Source organism: Notamacropus eugenii, chromosome 2 (assembly GCF_028372415.1).
Source record: "Notamacropus eugenii isolate mMacEug1 chromosome 2, mMacEug1.pri_v2, whole genome shotgun sequence".
NCBI lineage: Eukaryota > Metazoa > Chordata > Mammalia > Diprotodontia > Macropodidae > Notamacropus > Notamacropus eugenii.
The window spans coordinates 234349216-234368980 of NC_092873.1; the positions used below are offsets into that span (position 1 = coordinate 234349216).

The following is a 19765-nucleotide window of genomic DNA, read 5'->3' on the forward strand; positions in this document are numbered from 1 at the left end:
ACTATTATTATTATTATTTATCCCAGGTTTTCTGTTCCAAAATCTAAAAAAGAGAAAAAAAATAAACACTTGGGACAATGTACAATTCAACACGAAATCTATTCGGAGCCCACTATAGATTTCCTTCTACCACTGGAGTTAGCAAACAGGTGGCCATCAAATAGGCTTTGAGATTTGGTAAAACACTAATGATAAACTACAGACACTGACTATAAGTGGACTTTTGTTTCCCTACTTTAAAATCAATTAACCAACCAACACTCATGAAGTACCCACTAGGGGTTAGGCAATGGACGAAAGCACTGGGGATACAAAAAGAAGCAAAATCTTTTACCTGTTGCGGGTGGAAGCTCAATTCCATGTGGACAGTCTCGGGCGGGTAAAGGTGGGAACTTCTAAATCTTAGAGTTCTCATGAGGCGTCCCAGAAAACAGCAGGGAATCGAGGAGTGAGACCGAGCTATCTCGTGTATTTCCGCCTCTTCCCGTGAGAAACGTGATGGGAGGAGCATCCCCGCCCTCGAGACTGACCCGGATCTGGGCACACCTATTGTTATCTAACAGGCAAGGTATTCAGGTGCAAACTACATGGCCGGAGAGCTTAAGTAGGGTCAGGAAAGCCTGAAAGCTCTTAGCGCTGAGGGGCCCTTACAGGACAGAAGGCCCCTCTTCCTTCTTTCCTCTCTTCGCTCTTCCCTCTCCCCTCTCTCTCCACTTCCACTTCTGCTTTCATTCTCTTGCTGTAAGATCTTTGCCTCCTTGGGAGATTCCTCTCTCTCTCCTAAGGAAGAGTTCCCCCTGCACATGTAACCAAGACCCTGAATAAAGCCTAACCCTTGTTCGACTCTGGAAAGTCTCTTCTCTCATACGTTTATCTGGTTTGGCCAGCCGAAGACCTGCAATAGGGAAGGTAAGACTCGGGTAGCCCTCAGGCCTCTAGGCCTGGCATTTACCAATCACAGATTTCACTCCTTTCAATTGTAATGCATGTATCCAATTGAAGCAATGGAAACAAAACAACTCTACTGATGATTAGACTGCAGTACCCTAAATTGCATTCATTATACTTATTATCTAATGCCTTAATATTTTAATCACATTTCACAAATGAATTATCCAGGGATTGCATTCTTTTGGAGACTTTTCAAGAGAACGGGGAAAGAGAAGGATCACAAAAGTAAAATAATTCAGTATGGAGTCAACATAAGCTAAATGCAAAAAATGTGTATGGAAATCCAACTCTGTCTCTTTTGCCATGAGAGGCAAAAATAAATTAAAAGTCAAATTATGATCAATGTAAAAGATCCCATTACGCTCAAATTTTTTTACACACAAGGTCCATAATTATAGAAAAAACTCATTCAGTGTGAGCAACAGGTATAGAACACAGGTCTCTCTGGTTTTCAAGTCCAGCCCTCTTTTCCACAATGACAAATTGCATGAAATGATGGATTTTTTTATTTAAGCGTTAAACATTTTTTGGCATTAACTCACCAAAGAAGCCCTAAAAAGAGGATTCTCTTTGGATGTGTGTACACAATAAATCTTCACATGTATCTGATGTATAATGAAAATGCAGTACACAATTTAAATATGTATATATCTCACAGAACCCTAAATACAGAAAGACTTCATAGGAAACAAACAAAATGAAACTTCACTGAAGAAAAAGAAATGCAAACAATCTGGTAAATCCTACTTTGTTCTGAGAAATTTGCTTCACAAGTGGTTCCTCTTCTGAGATACTAAGTAGTTTGGCTTTGTATTCGGTTACAAGTTCTTGGACTTGTCTATTTAAATCTCTCCAACGTTGGGAGTCCGTAAGCATGTTTTGCAGCCGCTCTTGCCTTGAGTTCACAGCAAATTCAGTGCTGGCCCACTGAATTTTGACTTCATTAACTATGGGAAGCAATGCAAAAAGTTAGACCTCAAAGTTCATATGAACTGAGCATCAGTGATAAACTGATTGATGTTTGAAATCTGGCAAATAAAACAAAAAGATTTCTAGTTCGATCCAAGAGAGGAATCCAACATGCCTATATAGGTAAATTGTAAGAAATGTCCCTAAAGGGAGAGAAGGACAGAACAGCACCATCTTAACTGTTGACATTACAAATTGTTGAAAATACAAATCCAAAATTAGAGGGTAACAGTACACAGCAAGGTAATCACTGAAAAAGCAATAATCAACTCCAAGCTAAACTAAACCAGTCAAGGAATATTAAAAAGTCGATAGATCCCTGTTAAAAAAAAAATACCCCTACTTGGCTTTACACTTAATGTGGGAAGGCAGGGTCTAGGAATTTTATAAATGAAGTACTGAAATGAAAATAGAAAAGGAGGTCATTCTTGGTCCTTGAAACAAGTGATGACAATGGATGGGATGACACCACTGAGGAGGAGGTTTTAGAGGGATTCACAAGATAGACAAAAGTACAAAGCAGAACAGTAGAGATAGGTCACAAAAAGGCACATCCAAGCAGGGTAAAGAAGGGGGTGGGAGTGGGGGGTGGCCGCAATATTAAAGAACAGTCAAAAGTGATGTTGTTCCAGCATTCTATAGCTCAAAGGAATACAAAACAAAAAGAAAATGGGCGGAATCTACCACGTAAGTGATAAAACTAAGTCGAGAGATACAAAGATTCTTTAAGGCTACAAGGATTTATTTGGTAAATTAACTTTGCCAATTAAATGATTGCTACCTTAACCCACAATCTTAACAGACCCTTTAAAACAATTGACTTCAGTCCCATCAGTGACATGAGGCTCAAGAGTGATACTTAAGTTATAGCAGCACTTTCCTGTGGCCCTGTCTTTATTTTCTTGGTTGCTTAAAAATAAATGGGAATAAAATAAACCTAAAGTGTAAATAATTATAATCTCTCACGATCCAAGGTACTCTTCATGAAGTGAAAATCAACGCCTGCTTTAAATCAGTACATTTTGATATTCAAAGATTGATACTGACACCACTATCGTTTCTGCACTGATCCAGCTCACAACCACTCAATGCAGAGGAGACAAGAGAGTTGCTATAGAAGAAGAATGCATCCTGTTGCAGACAATGTGGTGATGAGTCTCTTCCAATGTAGCTGGGCTATATAAGGCACATGTATTCTATCCACAGGGCCATGCTCCAAGTGCCTCCAGTCAACTACTACCTCCTAACACTGATGATGCAACACGAGCAAAAGAAATCCTTCTGAACATTAAATTTGTAAGTTTGGAAAATAAGGGTTCTTCTGCTTCTGTGTGTCAAAAGAATTCTGGAGACTTTTAAAATTTTTTTCTTTGTTGTCAGGAGATTCCTTTGCTAAACATAGAAAGTTCAACAGAAAAGGACACTGGTTCACCTCCATGACCTGAAGAAGCATCCAAGTAAGCCCTGGGGAGACATACCAGTATACAACTCAAAAGAAAGACATTCAGAATTCACATAAGCAAAAGTGATTTGGTACTTGACACTGAGGGAAATAAATACTCCTAAAAAGACTATTATACAGTCTCAATTTTAAGGACAAAACTAAAATATAAAGAAATGTACTATACATCAAAATGTGTCAACCCAAATAAAAATGTGTTTGTATATATGTATCATGTGTAATGTGTGTATATCTAGAGACAGATGTGTATACACACACACACAAAGATGTACATTATCCATATATGTTACATACACACATATTAGTAGGATTTACTAAGTGAGGAAATTCACAGTTTACAAAGTGAGGACAAACGACGACAGATAGCTGGAAGAGACTTACGTTTTTCGATGATGGCTGTTTTTATATCTGTTTTACTCTTCAAATTTCGGGCTAATGTAAAAATACGATCCAATTGGGAGTGGTGCTGCTCTAAGTCAGCCTTTGTAATCTAATGAAAAAGAAATTATATTACATTTTGTACTGAGAGTCACTAGGGAACAATGGAGAGAGGGCTGACCCCAAAAGTCAGCAAGGCAGAAGTTCCAGCTGCCTCTGACTCCTCCTGGGCTATTGGATCCCAGGGCAGTCAAGCAGTGCTCTGGGCAAGTCTCTAGGGCTACCTGAGAAGGTGCCAATATCCCAGACCGGTGGTTTCCTTGGTACAGCAAACTCCTAGGTCATGAAACTCACTCTAAAACAGTCCCTACGTATTATAATATAGCACAAATGTTAGTTTAATAAAAACAATGCTAAGGAATCTCATGACTTTTTTCCAGAAAGACAGTCTTCAACTTGTCTAGATCCACGTATGTGATTAAGATGACTCTCCCAGTACTGCTAAAGAAAGAACTAAAAACAAGATTGACCAAGCATTATTAAGGTGATTAAAGAGTGCAAGTGTATCAATGAGCTTCTGAACTGTAGATTAATTACACATCGATGATGAACTGCTGCTTCAGAAGCTTTTGTACCATTTAACACTAAGTAAGTGTCCTGATTTTGTTCTCTATAAAACTGATAAATCCTGAAAGAAAAGAGGATGAAATCAGAGAACAATTCATGTTTCAAGAATAATGATCATAAACACAAAATACGGACTACAGTGTAAGGTTTTTACCAATGGCTGGTAAAAGAACTGAGGTAATGCTGGAGCAGGAAGACGGTACTACAACACAGAATACTAATACACTATTAACTTTTTTCCAAAGAAAAAATTTCCATTTTTCAAATATCAGCCTACCCACAAAAGTCTTATGCTTAAGGAAAACAGTCTCTCTGAATGAGGATGTAAAAAGTAATTTAATCTTGAAAATTCAAAGTTTCATGAAATTCTAGAAATACAATGACCTTGAATGTAGTATTCAACACACAGTTACGTTCTATTGTGTACCGCAGGTAGGAAAACACTCCAGACTCAACTAGTGTGTAGTTTGCTAGAAAGTAAACACTAGGTTTTAATACTGAGGGTAGGGAATACGTTCATATCTTCAAGATAGGCAGCACCTTGCAAATAAGTATCTAAGAGATGAATGCTGATTTGAGCCATTCATATATCAGCAGATGAATCCATGGGTGCATCGAAAACCTAATTGGGTTAACACGGATTTTATGAAACTCAATTGCTTTAAGTGGGAAGATTTCTTCTTCCTTGTTGTAAAAGCTTTGTAAATTCTACGTTCCCACAGTTAGCACCACAAACGAAATGGAGACTTTTTAGGTCAGTCTTATCTGCTTTTATAATTCTGGCATTCAACTTTACACCACATACTTACTTTCATACGTTCAATTGTCTCTTTGATCTCTTCCGTATTTCCGACTTTGACAACGCTGGACCTCAGCATTCGTTCGATGCACATAAGCCATTCAGCTAGTTCTGTCGCAGTTTTTTCTAGATCGGGAAGCGAGGAAAGTTCTGGTTCTAGAGATGACTGTGTCTCACCAGTAATTTCGGAGGTGGCAGGATGATCTAAAGAAATACAAATAGATCCAGAAGAGATTTTGCTACTGATTTCTTTTAATCTTTCAAATAAAATGCTGAGCAGTTTAATAAAGAAAATCTCCATTTTACATACTAGTCATCTATTAATTCATATTCACTTTGTAATATGCATTAGAACTGGAGAGATAAGGCTTTTATAGATCTGTGTTCAAGTCCCAACTCTGGTACCTATTACTACTGTGACTTGGGGCAAATCATATTTACTCATCTATAAAATAAGGATATTTGAAGTATGTGGGATGTAGGGTTTTTTTGGAAGGAAAGAATTTAGCAAAAAATATAAATTCTAATAGAAATGTTATACCACTTTTGAGGAACAATGTGATTTTCTGGAATTATCGCTGGTGAGAAATTCAGAAGACCTGAAATTCGGAAATTCAGATTTTCTCAGCTCCAACATTTTTTATTCTACTAATTCATTTTGTTTTAATGTTATAAACATTTTCAAATTGTCCCCACTCTTAAAAAGTTCTCTTACAAAAAAAAATGAAGTAAAACCAATATGATGAAATCATTTGAAAGAGAATGCCAATGCCATTCCACATCTGTAAAAGCACCTCCACCCCAGTTCTCTATGTTTAATTTGTTTACTAGAGGTGTATTTTTTCCCTTCCCACCTTCCATGTCATTAAGAAAAAAAGGAAAGAAAAAAAATTCTTGTAAAATAGGCATAATCAAGCATTGGATATATACAAAAGTATTTATGACTTATTCTTTACCCTAAACCCATTACCTCTCTATCAGAGGATAGTACATCATTGGTAAACTGGAATCATGAATTATATCAACTCTATTGATCATAGCTCCACAGTTTTGCAAATATATATGCCTTTACAGTGTTGCTTTTATTATATCACTTCTCTTGGTTTTCTACTAATTTGAATCTTCCTCAATTTACATTCTTCCGACTCTTCCAGCTCATATAATTGTGGGTTAATAAATATAGATAATGTTTGGGAGCATTAAGTTGTTTCTTCTGCAAAATAGGTTTCATAATAGAAATGCTACATAGCTAGCAGGTAATTTTAAAGAAAGTGTTTTATTACTGTCAAAACACTATGTAAATTTAAGTTAGTTTTCCAATACAATTTTTTTATAACGTACCTTATATATCAATTATTTTAAGGCAGGGCACAGTGTATAAAATGTAACTGGATAGAACCATTGAGCGTGAAAGACCAGAAGAATGTCATTAGAAGTCTGTGTTTTACTGTATAAGGGCAAATGTCACTTAATTATTGCCTTTACAAAGATTTCTTTCAACTGCATACCATCTGTGAACCTGGGGAAAAAATTTTTCTCCCTATATTCCATTCACTGGAATATAACCGATTGGGTTATGAAGTAAATGACCTCCTGGGTCCTAGGTTCATGCTGATACAGGTCATTCAGAGATGTGTTCAAATAAAGTCATAGGTATTTCCAAAAAAACTCTAAAGTATAACTGGGTAGACATGAATCCTCCTATATAATCAAGAACCTATATACAATGAGGGCCAATCACCCCTAATTTATCCATGTAAACTCCATATTTGTACATATTAAGGTAATGCTTCAAATGGGATACACATATAATAATGTAGTATTTTCTCATATACAAAAAGCCAACCACACGTACATACAACTACATATATGTGGGCATGCACACATATATCTATAGATATATAGATATCTATAAATATATAGTTATAATTAGTTTATTCTCATGCCAGAATGATAAAGTATTTTGACACTAGGTGAATAACCATAGCATTTGGTGGCTGAGTGGATAGAGCACTGGGCAGGGTACTGGAAATATCTGAGTTCAAATCTAGTCTCATGCACTTAATACTTGTGTGACCTTGAACAAGTCACCAATTCTCTATCTGCCTCAGTTGCCTTAACTATAGAAAACACTGAGGATAATAGACCTACTTCCCAGGGCTGCTGTGACAATCAAATGAGATCAAACTAAAATATCTATGAAGCAATGATCCTAGTGTCTAGCACATAGTAAGTGCTTAATTAAAGTGTCAGACCTCTTGCCCATTGATGAAAAATGTTGTCGGTTAAACCCTTTACCAGATTCTACCTCTGATTTTTTGAAATTAAAATGGAGGTAAAAAAGAACACATTAGCTCTCTAACACTGCATAGTGGATTAAGGGGCCAGGCTTGGATTTAGAACCACCCTGGGTTCAAGTGTTGCCACTGACACTCCCTAGTGAAAATGGACAAACTGTTGAACCTCTCAGTGACCAAGACAGCAAAGAGTTTTACCTACAGAGGAGTGGACCATTTTACTCATAGGATCATAGATCTACTTAGAAATAATCTCCCCATTTCACTAATGATGAAAGGAAGATCAAGGATTGTTGAGTGACAGAAAGGTCATCTAGGATAGTCAAGGGTCAGAGAAGGGAACTGAATCCAAGTGTTCTCACTTCAGAGTAAGTCTTCCTTCCACTGTTCCATGCTGACTCAAAAATGGTGGAGGAAAACTCTCCAAGTGATAGAATCATAGAGGCAAATCCTAAATATAAGCTACCCTTTGACAACAAGAATATATACATTTTGTGATATAAAAAAAAATAGAAAAGGTATGTCTACTGAAAATATTAATAACTGAAGGAATCTACAAGGCATAATTGACAATTTATATGAAAACTGCCTAATTTCAAGTGATTCATGCTGGAATTGTGTGTCTTCCCCCGCAAAAAATGTATAAGCTCTTTGGGTGGAATAAATATATCTTTTAATTCTTTTCCACCTCAAAATCATCCTACTAATGAGAAAACAATGTAGTCTGGTGGGGTGGTATGTTGTGGTGCTAAAGTAAAATACTTTTTACCTAGGTTAAATACTGATATATTAACTATGTTATCTTTAGCAAATGACTGAGCTTCCCTGGGAGCCAGTTTACAACATGAAAAGGCAAATATGTAACATGAGAAACTATCATCCCAGTCTCACTTAAATATTCATAAAGCTAGTATTAACTATTCTACTCTAATGCTCTTTATTCACTCAAGCAGTAGGATTTTTTAAAACAGATATTTATCTGTTAAACCCCAAAAGAAAAGAACACATTTAAATTGTACTTTTTAAAAAATGAAGAGGAAACATTACTTTTAAAACTCTCTTAGAAGAATAGCTTTACAGAGAAATAATAGAAAGATGAAAGTTCCACATAAAATTAAACAAAATTAAGATATCAAGTTTTCCCTTATTTACCAGAGGCTGTTGAAGGATGGGGCTCGCAAACATCCAAGGGTCTCTCCTCCAGGGCGCGAGGGATATCCCTCTCCACCTATAATTTCATACACAGAGAGGGAAAGAAAGGTAAGAGAAAATATTACTTCCCACAGAATGAAGATGATTTTATAGTCCAAATTACATTCAAAATGAATATGTTTCTATTATTCTAACTAGAATATCAAAAAATTATGTTTGCTATTAATAGACAGAACTTAAACCCATCAGTAGACATGGATCTATGGCTTTATTGAAGTGGGCCTTCTTTAATATAAAAAGAATTGATTCATACTTCACTATGTATGACTCTTTTTCATTCTCCATTATGCATTTTAATTCACTTAATTAGCTAAATCAGAAAGGGAAGATCATGCTTTTTAAAAATACCTTACAAATTAAAATAATTCAAAATAACAATAACTCCTATTTCCAAAAAATACATAATTTTCATTTAGTTTTATTATCAAAAACTAAGAAATGTCTGTGCATAACCAAAAGGAAAATTATTACACAGGAATGGGAGTGATCAAATATAGTATTCTTCTATACCTAGTCATAGAAAGGAATGAAAGATGGTAAGGGGAAAGGGAAGGCGAGGGAAGAAGGGAAGGAATGGGGAAGAGGGGAGGGGAAAAGGAGAAAATGGAAGGGAAAATGAGGGCGAAGAGGGAAGAGAAGGGAAGAAACAAGCATTTATTAAGTGCTTAATATGAGCCGCACACTTTGGTAAGTTTTTTACAAATATTCTCTCACTTGAGCTTCACAACACCCCTAGTGGTAGCTGTTAGTATGACCTCCATTTGATAGTTGAGAAAAATGATGCAGACAGAGCTGAAGTGACTTGCCCATGGTCAGTTACTAAGTGTCTGAGGCTAGATTTCCACACAGGTCTCACAGACTCACAGACTAGAACTCTGTTACACCAACTAGCTGCCTCTTAATGACCACATGACAGTTATCTTAAGCAGAATTATCACACTTCTGTGTGATAGATTAGATTTGTTTTGCCCTTATTAAGAAGTCAGAACTAGGGTCAATGGTTAGAAGTGCAGAAGGAAAGAGTGACTCAAAATGAGGAAAATCCTCATCATAATTGCAGTGGCCAAAATCGGAAGGGACTGCCCTGAAGGATGGTGGCACTGGAGTTCTCCTACTAGTAGATGCTAAAAAGACACTTGGGAAACACTTGGTAGAGTTTCTCTTTCTTATGTGATACTCAAGTTTGATGTAGGAAGCTATACTTTTCTGGGTCCAAAATAACAGTTTCAAGCTAGTTCTGTCTGGTTTGTCTCAAGTAACATTAATATTCATTATTTCATCGACTTCACAACATCCAAATCTATTAAGCAAAATGCCCCGAAAACATTGATCCCTATTTTTAAGATAAGCAAATCAATATTTCACTACATTCCATGAACATAAGAGGCACTCACAAAGAAAAATGGGGGAGGGCATCTTTAAAGGTAAAATAGAATATTACAAGGATATCATTCTTATAATAATCAAATCACATCCACAAATATTGATTGGGACATGCAATGTGCAAAGCATTTCAGGCATACCTTATCCCACTTGATATTCAGAGTTCTTAAACTGGCAGAAATGAATTTTCCTTCATTCATACTGAAGTCTTCCAATGCAAGTAGCGAAGGGATATTTGCGTTCAACCACCGAAGATTTTCCCTTTGTACATCCATGTGCTGGGTTAAGTCCTAAAGGGGGCAGAAGAGAGCTTTGGTTAAAAGGGCAACACACAGCCACACCAGCATTAGTAGAATGACATGAAAAACCCTTGTCTTTAAATCATGGATTTGGCATTTAAAATGTTCATGCGTAAACATACTACAATCTAACCGGAAATAATAGGAACAATCCCTGAAAATAATTTCATGTGGAATGAAGTTCTTTACGTGGCAAATAATCTCTAAGAAAACAGCAATACACACTTCAATTTATCTAAAAATACGCTTAACAAAGAGAATACAGAACAAATAATGCCTCTAGTTTTTTCTATACATGTCATGGGACTAATTTGGAACAATGCAAATGAAAATATTTTAAGGAACAGAATTACAAAGCAGTAATTAAGAATCAAAGTGTAATAAAGCCAAGTGTAATGATGCAACACGGCCATGATTTTTAAGGCTAAAAACTGCCAGGAAGTGCTACTCCTACAACACATTTAATAAGCTACGTGAACAATTGAATGAATACGTTGCACTAGGCAGCAGGATCTTAACACAGAAGGACCAAGCCTTTCTATGATATGAAACCATTATATGATGCCAAAATATCAGGATTCTGCTTGAACTATTGAAATGACAGTGTCAAGTAATAATTCTTATGCTAACAGAATCTTCTGAAAGTATGACTTCAAGTATTACTTATTGCCCCTTCTCAGAGCTAACCTTATAAATGCGATGTAATATCCCTTTCAAAACCTATTTTAATGTTTTTTTACCTTCAAAGAGGAGATTTTTTTACTTCCAATTCTCCTGCAACATTATTCCCATTTTTGCATTTAAACCCCAAGGTACAAAAACAAGGATATTCTATAACTTGCCTTTAGTTCTTGGACACTATTTTCCATTTCGGATGAGGACGTCAGTTCCAAGGCATTTTCAATCTCTGATACCCAGCGAAAAGTTTCAGTCATCGTTTTTCTGTATTTCACTATCGCCTCATTTTTTGTTTCAAGACTAGAAAAATCATTATTGAAAAATATTGAGCAAACAAACTAGTTTGATATAATAGTGTATGCAGATCAGGTAAAAAATGTCAATCATTCTTATTAACAACAGATAGAACATCTGTTTAAATGGGTTCAAAATTAGTGAATTCCTATTTTAAAATACTGTATCATGCATGATACAATCTTGCCCTTCCCTCATTTTCACCTTCTCTCTCAAAGCTATAGTTATATGAGCCATGCAAAAGAAAATTTCGCTTTTTTGGTACATAGAGGGAAACCAAAGGTATAACTTAGTATTTAATAATTTGATAATATCCTCCAAAATGCATAAATTAATTTTAAAGAACAAAGTAATGATATAAATAATAATAAGGAACGGAACTTTTTAAAAATTTTAATTAAAAAGGAAAAAATACTCAAGGCACAAAGAGGAAGAGAGTTGCTTATGACAGATATAGAGTCGGTATATTGCTAGAGGGAGAACTTGAACCAAGGTCTGATTCTAAGAATGGTTTTCTAACCACTGTGTATACATTTGTTTTGTGTGTGTATTTGTATACACACATATATACATACATAATATACACAAAGTGTATGTATATAGAAATAGATATATTATAGATATCTACATATAGATGTCTATATGTGAAATTGCATCAACAAATAATCCCTTTAGTAGCAAGGAAATAATGAATGTTTATAAAGTTTATATACATAAGTATACACAAAATAGACCTATAAATTCCCAAAGAACATCAAAGAAACACAATATATTTCCTACTGTGAAAGACAGATTTGGCAGGAACTTTTTTTCAGCCATTTTATCAATAATTTTTTAGTGTATTTACATTGCTATGAGACTTCAAATTGCCCTCCTTGAAATTCTTGTTAACAAACTGGAGTTAATAGTTCCTGGGTAATGACATTATAAGATAGCCATAAACAGTCATTGGATATCTATTCATAAACAATGCATGCTATCTAATTTTACCTAGATAGCATACAGACTTTGCTTAGATGTAGAAATCTAGATGATTGAGAATCCTGTACAAGAAACAAAGTGCTGTTTTACTGTGTAAGCATTTAACTTTCAGTCCTCCATAATAGTTAATTGTTGAATCAAAAAGTTGTTATGGATCAGAAAAGTTCATAGATAACAAACAGTGATAAACAACCTAAGATGGGTTAACATCTTGACATCATGACATAAAAGTAAAAACAAATTGAGTAAATCAAATATTTCATTTGTAAAAATAGAAAAAGGTATATAATTCATTCTCATTTTGACATGCAAAAGAATGAGTAGTGTTACTTCAGTGATATCCACTCTACAAAATTTATCAATTGGAATTCCTAGGAAATTCCTGGACCATCTTCAGTTGTCCTGATTTATTTCTGGACACTGAACTCAGATGACTCCTGGATGTGAAACGGATTGGTGACTTTGCACAATCCACCCTCACTCAAATCCAATTCACTTGCATGCCATGGCATCATCTCCCTGACGTCATGGTCCTCTTAAAGAACAAAGGACACACAGCAAGCAATTTGAAATAAAATTTAGAGTGCATTTCTGCAAATAACGGTTAATGATCCTGCCAACAGGAAAACATTTATTTGTATTGCTGATAGAGGGGTGGAAGGAGGAAGCTGAATATTTCAATGTACTATTCAAGTTGGAAAGACTTCTAGGATGGACTCCACCTGTCTTTTCCAAGACATAACTAGCTAATTCAAAGAAGTTCATTAGAAGCAGGCTAGCCATCAGATGATCTTGATGGGGCAGGAGGAATTAAAATTCATTAAGTCATTTTCTAAAGTACTAAAGGCTTGGGATCTACAACAGTGAAGGAAATAGTCACACTGGATAAATTATGGATTCTTTAAATTCCTTGGATAATTCATGCACCAGGTATGGTCTTTTGTTCATCTTTCTGTTACGATGGGAGAACAGGGTCTAGGATACTTGGGCCCAAAGAGTTTTCAATTACTCATTAAAGAATTATCAAAGAAAAAAGATCCAATCTGGACAGAATGTTAATAGTCAATAAAGTATTGTTCAAGTGCCACCTCCTCCATGAGGCCTTTCCCGTTTATCCTAGCTGTTAATACTTCTCCGACCCCTCCCAAATTTCCTGGTATTTTCTTTGTGTATAACTTGAATTGACTTACGTTTTCATAGGATGTTTTCCCCTGATATTTATCTTTCTAATTCCAGCTTCTGGCAGACTATATGATATATAGTAAATAGGGAACTTAAAAAAATACTTATTTGACTGAAATGGACAACTACTCATTAATTAGTTGATCCTGATGAACTTATTATGAAATATCTCAGCACATGAAAGTCAGTTTCATTAATTGATATTTCATCTACACAGTTAAAATGGATAAGCATGCACATCTCTCAGATTTTCAAATTGGGACTCTTGTTTTAAAGCTTCCACTGTCTGAAAGATCGATATTATTATGCTACATGTCTTGGACAAGGAAGAATTTGAACAAAAAAGTCTTTTGCCAGTTAAAATTCTACAGCTTAATTAAAAATTAAACCTTAAAAGAGAATACGTATAAGGATAATTTCCAGTGGACTTGCTCCTATGTACTCTAGGCCAATGAGGAGGGTTTTTCAGCTGGAAAGTTGGCATTGGTTTTCAAGACAAGTGCTAGAAATTTAGGCACAGCCCCCTCACCACCATCTATGTCTCCAAAGAATTTGTGATTCCCCCCCATTTTTCTGACTCCAGCAAGATTTGAAAGAGAAAATCTTTCTTAAGAACTTTTGCCATAGAATGAAAGCTGAATTAAGTTATTTTATAAAAGTAAGAGATGTCTGGAGACGACCTAACTCTCCTTATGACACACCTTGCTGCTTGCAAACAATTCTAGACCCTCTAAAGAAAATAACATGCATGTATGCACAAGTGTGTGTGTGTGTGAGAGAGAGAGGGAGAGAGAGAGGGAGAGAGAGAGAGAGAGAGAGACGGGGGGGGAGGGAGGGAGGGAGGGAGACAGAGAAAGGGAAAGGGAACCTTGGATTTGAGGAATCTCAGTCTTAGTTTTATCATCTACAAAATGAAGACTCTGAACTAGATGATCTCTTAAGGGTCTGCCCAGTCTGAAGAGATGTTCCTGTAATTCCTAACAAACTTCACAAGAAATTGAACATGGATCTCATCTCTCAATCAATTACAGAATATCACATTTGTAAAATTAGTATTTTCAACTTCACATATTTTGGGGGAAGTGTCACATTTATGGCACTTGCATAATAAAAATTAGACACTGGGAATGGCTAGACTTCCTTAAACAATCTACCTTTAGCAAGTACAGATGAAAGGGAGGATTGATGTTCATTAAGGTAAAAAAAAATTCAAAAGCAAAAATGAACTTATCATGACACTGAGGGAAAATGCAGATACACAGAAAGTAAGTGTCAGAAAATTTTCTACCAATGGAGGATAAGAAAATCAAACTCCTTCATCTTGTTTTCTAAAGGATTTTCCATAGAATGCAATTTTGAAGAGCCTGCACAGTTATGGCTGAGATACCTAAGTTTTCTATCATACACTTGGCTTGAAACTGCATCCCAGCGATCACAGAGTTCTGCCATCTTTTCATCCAGGAGGCATGCTTCGGTTGGGTTGGAGAGTTTGGGGATGATGTTGCTCCCAGTTTGAATCAGTGGTGAAAACATACACTTGTGGATGTTAACTTCCTCTTCCAGTTTCTGCCACAGATGAAAAAGCCAAGATAAATTCTAATGTTAGATCAAACGGTTTTGAAACTCTCAACACACATAGGTATTATGGCATTAATATTACATGCAGAAACCAATAAATGGGAAGATAAACACAGAAAACATATCCTCATGAGTTAGCTCTTTTAGAGCAAGTCAAGGGAATTTCAAATGAAAGAATAAATATACTTTTAGAGATAATTCAGATTGTTTTCATTTTATTAACTAAAAAGAAAATAAGATTCAAGGAAAACTTTCCATTACAAAAGGAAGCATTTAAAAATGATCACATGGGAGACTCAATCACATTCAGCTTAAAAATAAAAGGCTTCCTTCTATTTCTCCAACCATGTCTGTTTTCCCTGAGACTTTTTTATGAATTACTTTCTGATCAAACTGATAACATAGTATCAATGAACTATAAATATCACAATGCAAAGACAAAGGAAAGTGCTGGGGGGGTTTTTCATTTAATTCCAGGTTCAAATTTCTTATTCAAACAAAAATTCTTAAGGGAAGAGAGAGAAGTAGGCAGGATGAGGAGGGAACATAAATGTTTATAACTAAACAAAAATGCAGGTGAAGTAATCACTGCCTTTCGAATTAAAAGCATGTGCACAACTTTTAAGAAATTAAGTTTTACTTTTACCAAGAGTCTGAATTACAATTTAATTTGTTACCATTATTATGAAAAATTGCCTCAAGAATGATTTTGCTGGTATTCCTTTTTAAATAAGAAGGCTATAAATCAAGAATACCTTCTTTTATAATATTGAGTGAAAATGTTAATGAATTTACAACTGATGCCCTTAAATGTTTCCATCTATCAAAGAATTTCACAGGGAAAAATTTACCGAAAATTAATTTGGTAAACACAAATATATTAAATAAAAATGACTCTTGTAGCTACCATAAAAGCTCCCACATTTCAGTCTGCGGAGAAAACCTTTATTCAAATGCTATTCGTTCCCCCATCACACCTCTCTATAAAAAAGCTTAAACACATTCCAAGTTTAAATTGTCACTGACAAAAAGACAAGAACAACTTCCATGCTTTTAAAACCTCAATCTTAAGGTATTTCATAAAAAGCCACTAAACGCAAGGGAAGTTATCTGAACAGCAAATCCTGTTCTGACAAAACAATCCCTACCTGCTGATATTGCTTCGCTTTCTCTAGATCGAGACCATCTTCAGTATTGGCATGAGTCAGTAACTTTTCAGCTTCCGTCAGCCACTGGTTGAATTCACTGAGGTTACTTTGGAAGTGTCTCCAATCTTTCACACTTTTATCAAAAAAACTTTTAGGGAATAAATTTTAAAAACTGGTAAGTGATTTTGGAAATGGGATCGCTTTTTATGAGAACCAATGATTTTATTAACCCTTAAAACTGTGTAATATTAGATTCATTTTGAAAAATCAAATAACTTAGTTACAAAAGTAAACAAGAACAAAGCTTAATCTATGTTAGCAAGCAAAACATCACAGGGAAATACCTCCCATGGACCCTAACACCATGTTCTCTCCCTCATTTTATTTCTTCATTTATTTTTGCAAAAAATTCTACCAGGAGCTAAAATGGTGGGGAAACTGGTTCATGAAACAAAGTGCAAGCATAGGTAATGGCTACCCTGTGGAAACATTTGCCAATATATATGACAATGTTAATTGGCCCATCTGAAAGCAATAGTAGACATACAGTGATTTCTCTTTCTGAGCCCTTTCCTGGTGAAACCAACATTTATTCACCCTGAAGTTATCAACTGAGTCTTTTAAAACATTTTTCTTACAATCGAACAGTTTTGTTTGGTATCTGGCATGATTACAATTCTCAAATACCCAAATTCTACACTCTATACAAATGTCAATTGTTCCCATACCAAAAACGTTCTAATTATGATCATGAATCTGTTAAGGTTTGTAACATAGCAAGAATAGGAATGTTATTTAGGTCATTACACAGAGAAAGGCATATTTAGCTTTAATTGCCGTGTAATATAAAAGAGAAATGAATAAAAATGCTAGTCCTTTGCATATTCAAAGAGCCCTAGATATAGACACACAATGGCAAAAAGCTTTAATGGACTAGGATTATAAAGTTTTATTGAGGTAGTTAACTAGCACATTATTAACCTATCCTATGACAACATCCCATCACCAACGCCAAAAGATGTGGAAATGATCCTCCTCAATAAAAGGTTTCTAACATATGCAAAATGTCACCAGGTAGCCCAGAGGAGATAAGACTATAATAGCCACTATTAAATGACTACAATATACAGAATTAGTTAAGAACCAATTGGAATTGAGGGCATCTGTACCATCACAATCATCAAGGAAAACATGTCTAAATTACTGAACTCTGGACAACTGGACTACTGTGAAGAAGTAAGGCACAAGGGGAAGAAAACAATCCTATCTCTGGAATCCCAAGATGTGGGCTGTAATCAAGTAACTGACATTCCTATGTGTGTGACCTTAAACAAGTTACGTTAACTTCATAAGACTCATTTTCCTCAACAATCAAATGGGGGGGTTAAGGAGGGGCTGAGCCTGCAGGACACCTGGATCAGATGGTCTGGAAGATTCCCTCCTAGGTCTACATCTGTGAATCTGGAATCCAGTGTCCATAATTGTGCAAACAAGTTTGCAAATAAAAATATGAAGCTGGGAAACCTACAAATAATTAATAAAGCATTAACAGTCTACTAAAATTCAAATTAAATGGCAAGGAAAAATCGTTAATTGGTGGGATGCATGAAAAAAAGAATACCTAAGACCGTTTTCTGTGATCAATTTTAAAAAGTTTTCCTAGATGAAAGAAGAATTCAGGAATCTTAATTTTAGAAGGGTTTTCTGAAGCAATCTTGTCCAATGTATACCTGAATAATCTCAAATATGTCAAGTCAACCTCTGTCTGAACGATCCCGTTAATAAAATCAAATTTTAGTTTTGGATAGTTCAGTTCTGAGAAAGTATTTCCTTAATGTGTCTCCCTATAACTTCTGCCCACTGGTTCTACTTCTATGTAAAGATACAAAAGCAGAAAAAGAAAATGCATTTCATTTGTTAACTCTGAATTTTCGAATCCAAACATGTACTCCCTAAATTTCTCCTTACTGTAGGCTAAACATCATGTGCTTCAACCAATTTCTCATAGGGCACTGCTTTCCTCTTTATTCAGTATCCTCTAGAAATGCTACACAGCTGGAGTGAACAGCCAGAAATGAACATAATATAAAGAATGTGGCCTGACCAAGGTAAAAGGAGCAAAGCTTCCCTTCATATGCAATGCTCTGCTTCCAAAAATGTGGTCAAAAATCACCTAAGATTTTTTTTTTTGCCTGTCTAACCATAATGCTAACTAGAAAGAAGCTCAAAGTCCACTAAAATCCCTATTTTCTGGATTCACATGTACCAGTACTCCCTATCCTGTATACTGACTTGCTTAATTCATCCTATTAAATTCAACTCCTTATAAAATTTGTAAAATCTGTGAACTGCAAAATCTTTCAATTACTTCGTAAACAAGAAGAAAGTACAAATGAGATTACAGACTGGAGACAAAGATGGCACATTGGAGGTCATTTAGTACAACCCTCAACACATAGGATGACAATGAGACTCAGAGAGTTGATGTCAGTTGTTCAATGATCTCAACGATCACACAGCTGGTAAGTGGCAAAGTCTCTAACGAAGGTGATGATATGATGATTCTATAAGTTTCTTCTATTTTTAAGTAAAAAATTATATTTTTATTGAAAAATTGTATTATTAGTTGGAGGGTGGGGAGAGTGGATTTGTCTGTTTAATTGTTTGGCATAAACTTCTGGTTTCCTTGGTGTAAAGTATTCTCAGTAAAGAAATTCTAACCACGAAGATGACTGTTTTGCAAGATTAGAAAGTGATCTGAAACATTGAGGTGTTCTGTAATTGAAATATTCCATAAGGCTATAACTTGTTTCACAATTGGTATTATGCAGACATGAAGCCCAAGCCTTGTTGCAACCACATTCAAGACAAGGCCTCTATTCCCCACGCAACAGTCTCAAAAGATGATTATACCAAGCAATATAAAATACGAACACTTCCCTCTAAAAAAGATTCTGAGAAAAACCCTTTTTCCCTCTCCCTGAGAGGAGCCAATCTCAAATTTCGGCAGTACTGTGAAACTACTGACCAGGAACTCAAGGTAGCACTTTTAGAGGAAGCAACTGACAATATCTTTGTGTTCTTGCTGTCATGGGAAAGGATTTGGGTTTTCTTCCTTTTCCATCGGAAAGAAAAGAAAATTGCAAACTGCAGTTCCTTCTAATTTAAGTCTCAACAAGCCATGGAGAGGTAAATTTGGGCAAAGACCTTTTGCCTAATTATTTCAGTAAATTAGTACACCTGAATTATGTGCCTACTATGTGCCAGATGCTACATTAAGTGTTTTGGATACAAAAAAGACAAAACACAGTCCTAGAAATCAAGAAATCCTACTGTAACACATGGGAGAAAACATGCAAACAACTCTGTACAAAAAAAAAGACAGGCAAGTTAGTTAAATTGAAGATAATCAAGAGAGTGGAGTCATTAGAATGAAGAGGAATCAGGAAAGGAACCCTGGGGAGGAGAGGGTTTTACCGGGGACCTAACAGAAAGCAGAAGTCAGGAGGCTGAAAGGAAAAAGGAGC

The 19765-nt window shown here is 35.6% G+C and overlaps 1 protein-coding gene and 1 long non-coding RNA gene across 3 annotated transcripts in view; one reads left to right on the plus strand and one right to left on the minus strand.

Moving 5' to 3' along the window:
• The window catches only part of LOC140526954 (utrophin-like), a 73876-nt gene that overhangs the window by 38630 nt on the left and 15481 nt on the right, over nucleotides 1-19765 (minus strand). For both annotated transcript variants that reach the window (XM_072643570.1, XM_072643571.1), the window contains exons 3-10: nucleotides 16239-16386; nucleotides 14900-15078; nucleotides 11220-11355; nucleotides 10219-10368; nucleotides 8636-8711; nucleotides 5197-5390; nucleotides 3764-3872; nucleotides 1699-1898 (exon numbers count right to left, since the gene is read on the minus strand). In XM_072643570.1, coding sequence (XP_072499671.1) covers nucleotides 1699-1898; nucleotides 3764-3872; nucleotides 5197-5390; nucleotides 8636-8711; nucleotides 10219-10368; nucleotides 11220-11355; nucleotides 14900-15078; nucleotides 16239-16386 — 1192 coding nt within the window. The remainder of the gene's footprint in view (nucleotides 1-1698; nucleotides 1899-3763; nucleotides 3873-5196; nucleotides 5391-8635; nucleotides 8712-10218; nucleotides 10369-11219; nucleotides 11356-14899; nucleotides 15079-16238; nucleotides 16387-19765) is intronic.
• Nucleotides 1892-3589, plus strand: LOC140526957 (uncharacterized). Its single transcript, XR_011974620.1, has 2 exons — nucleotides 1892-3216; nucleotides 3301-3589. It is a non-coding gene; the product is annotated as an uncharacterized lncRNA (long non-coding RNA).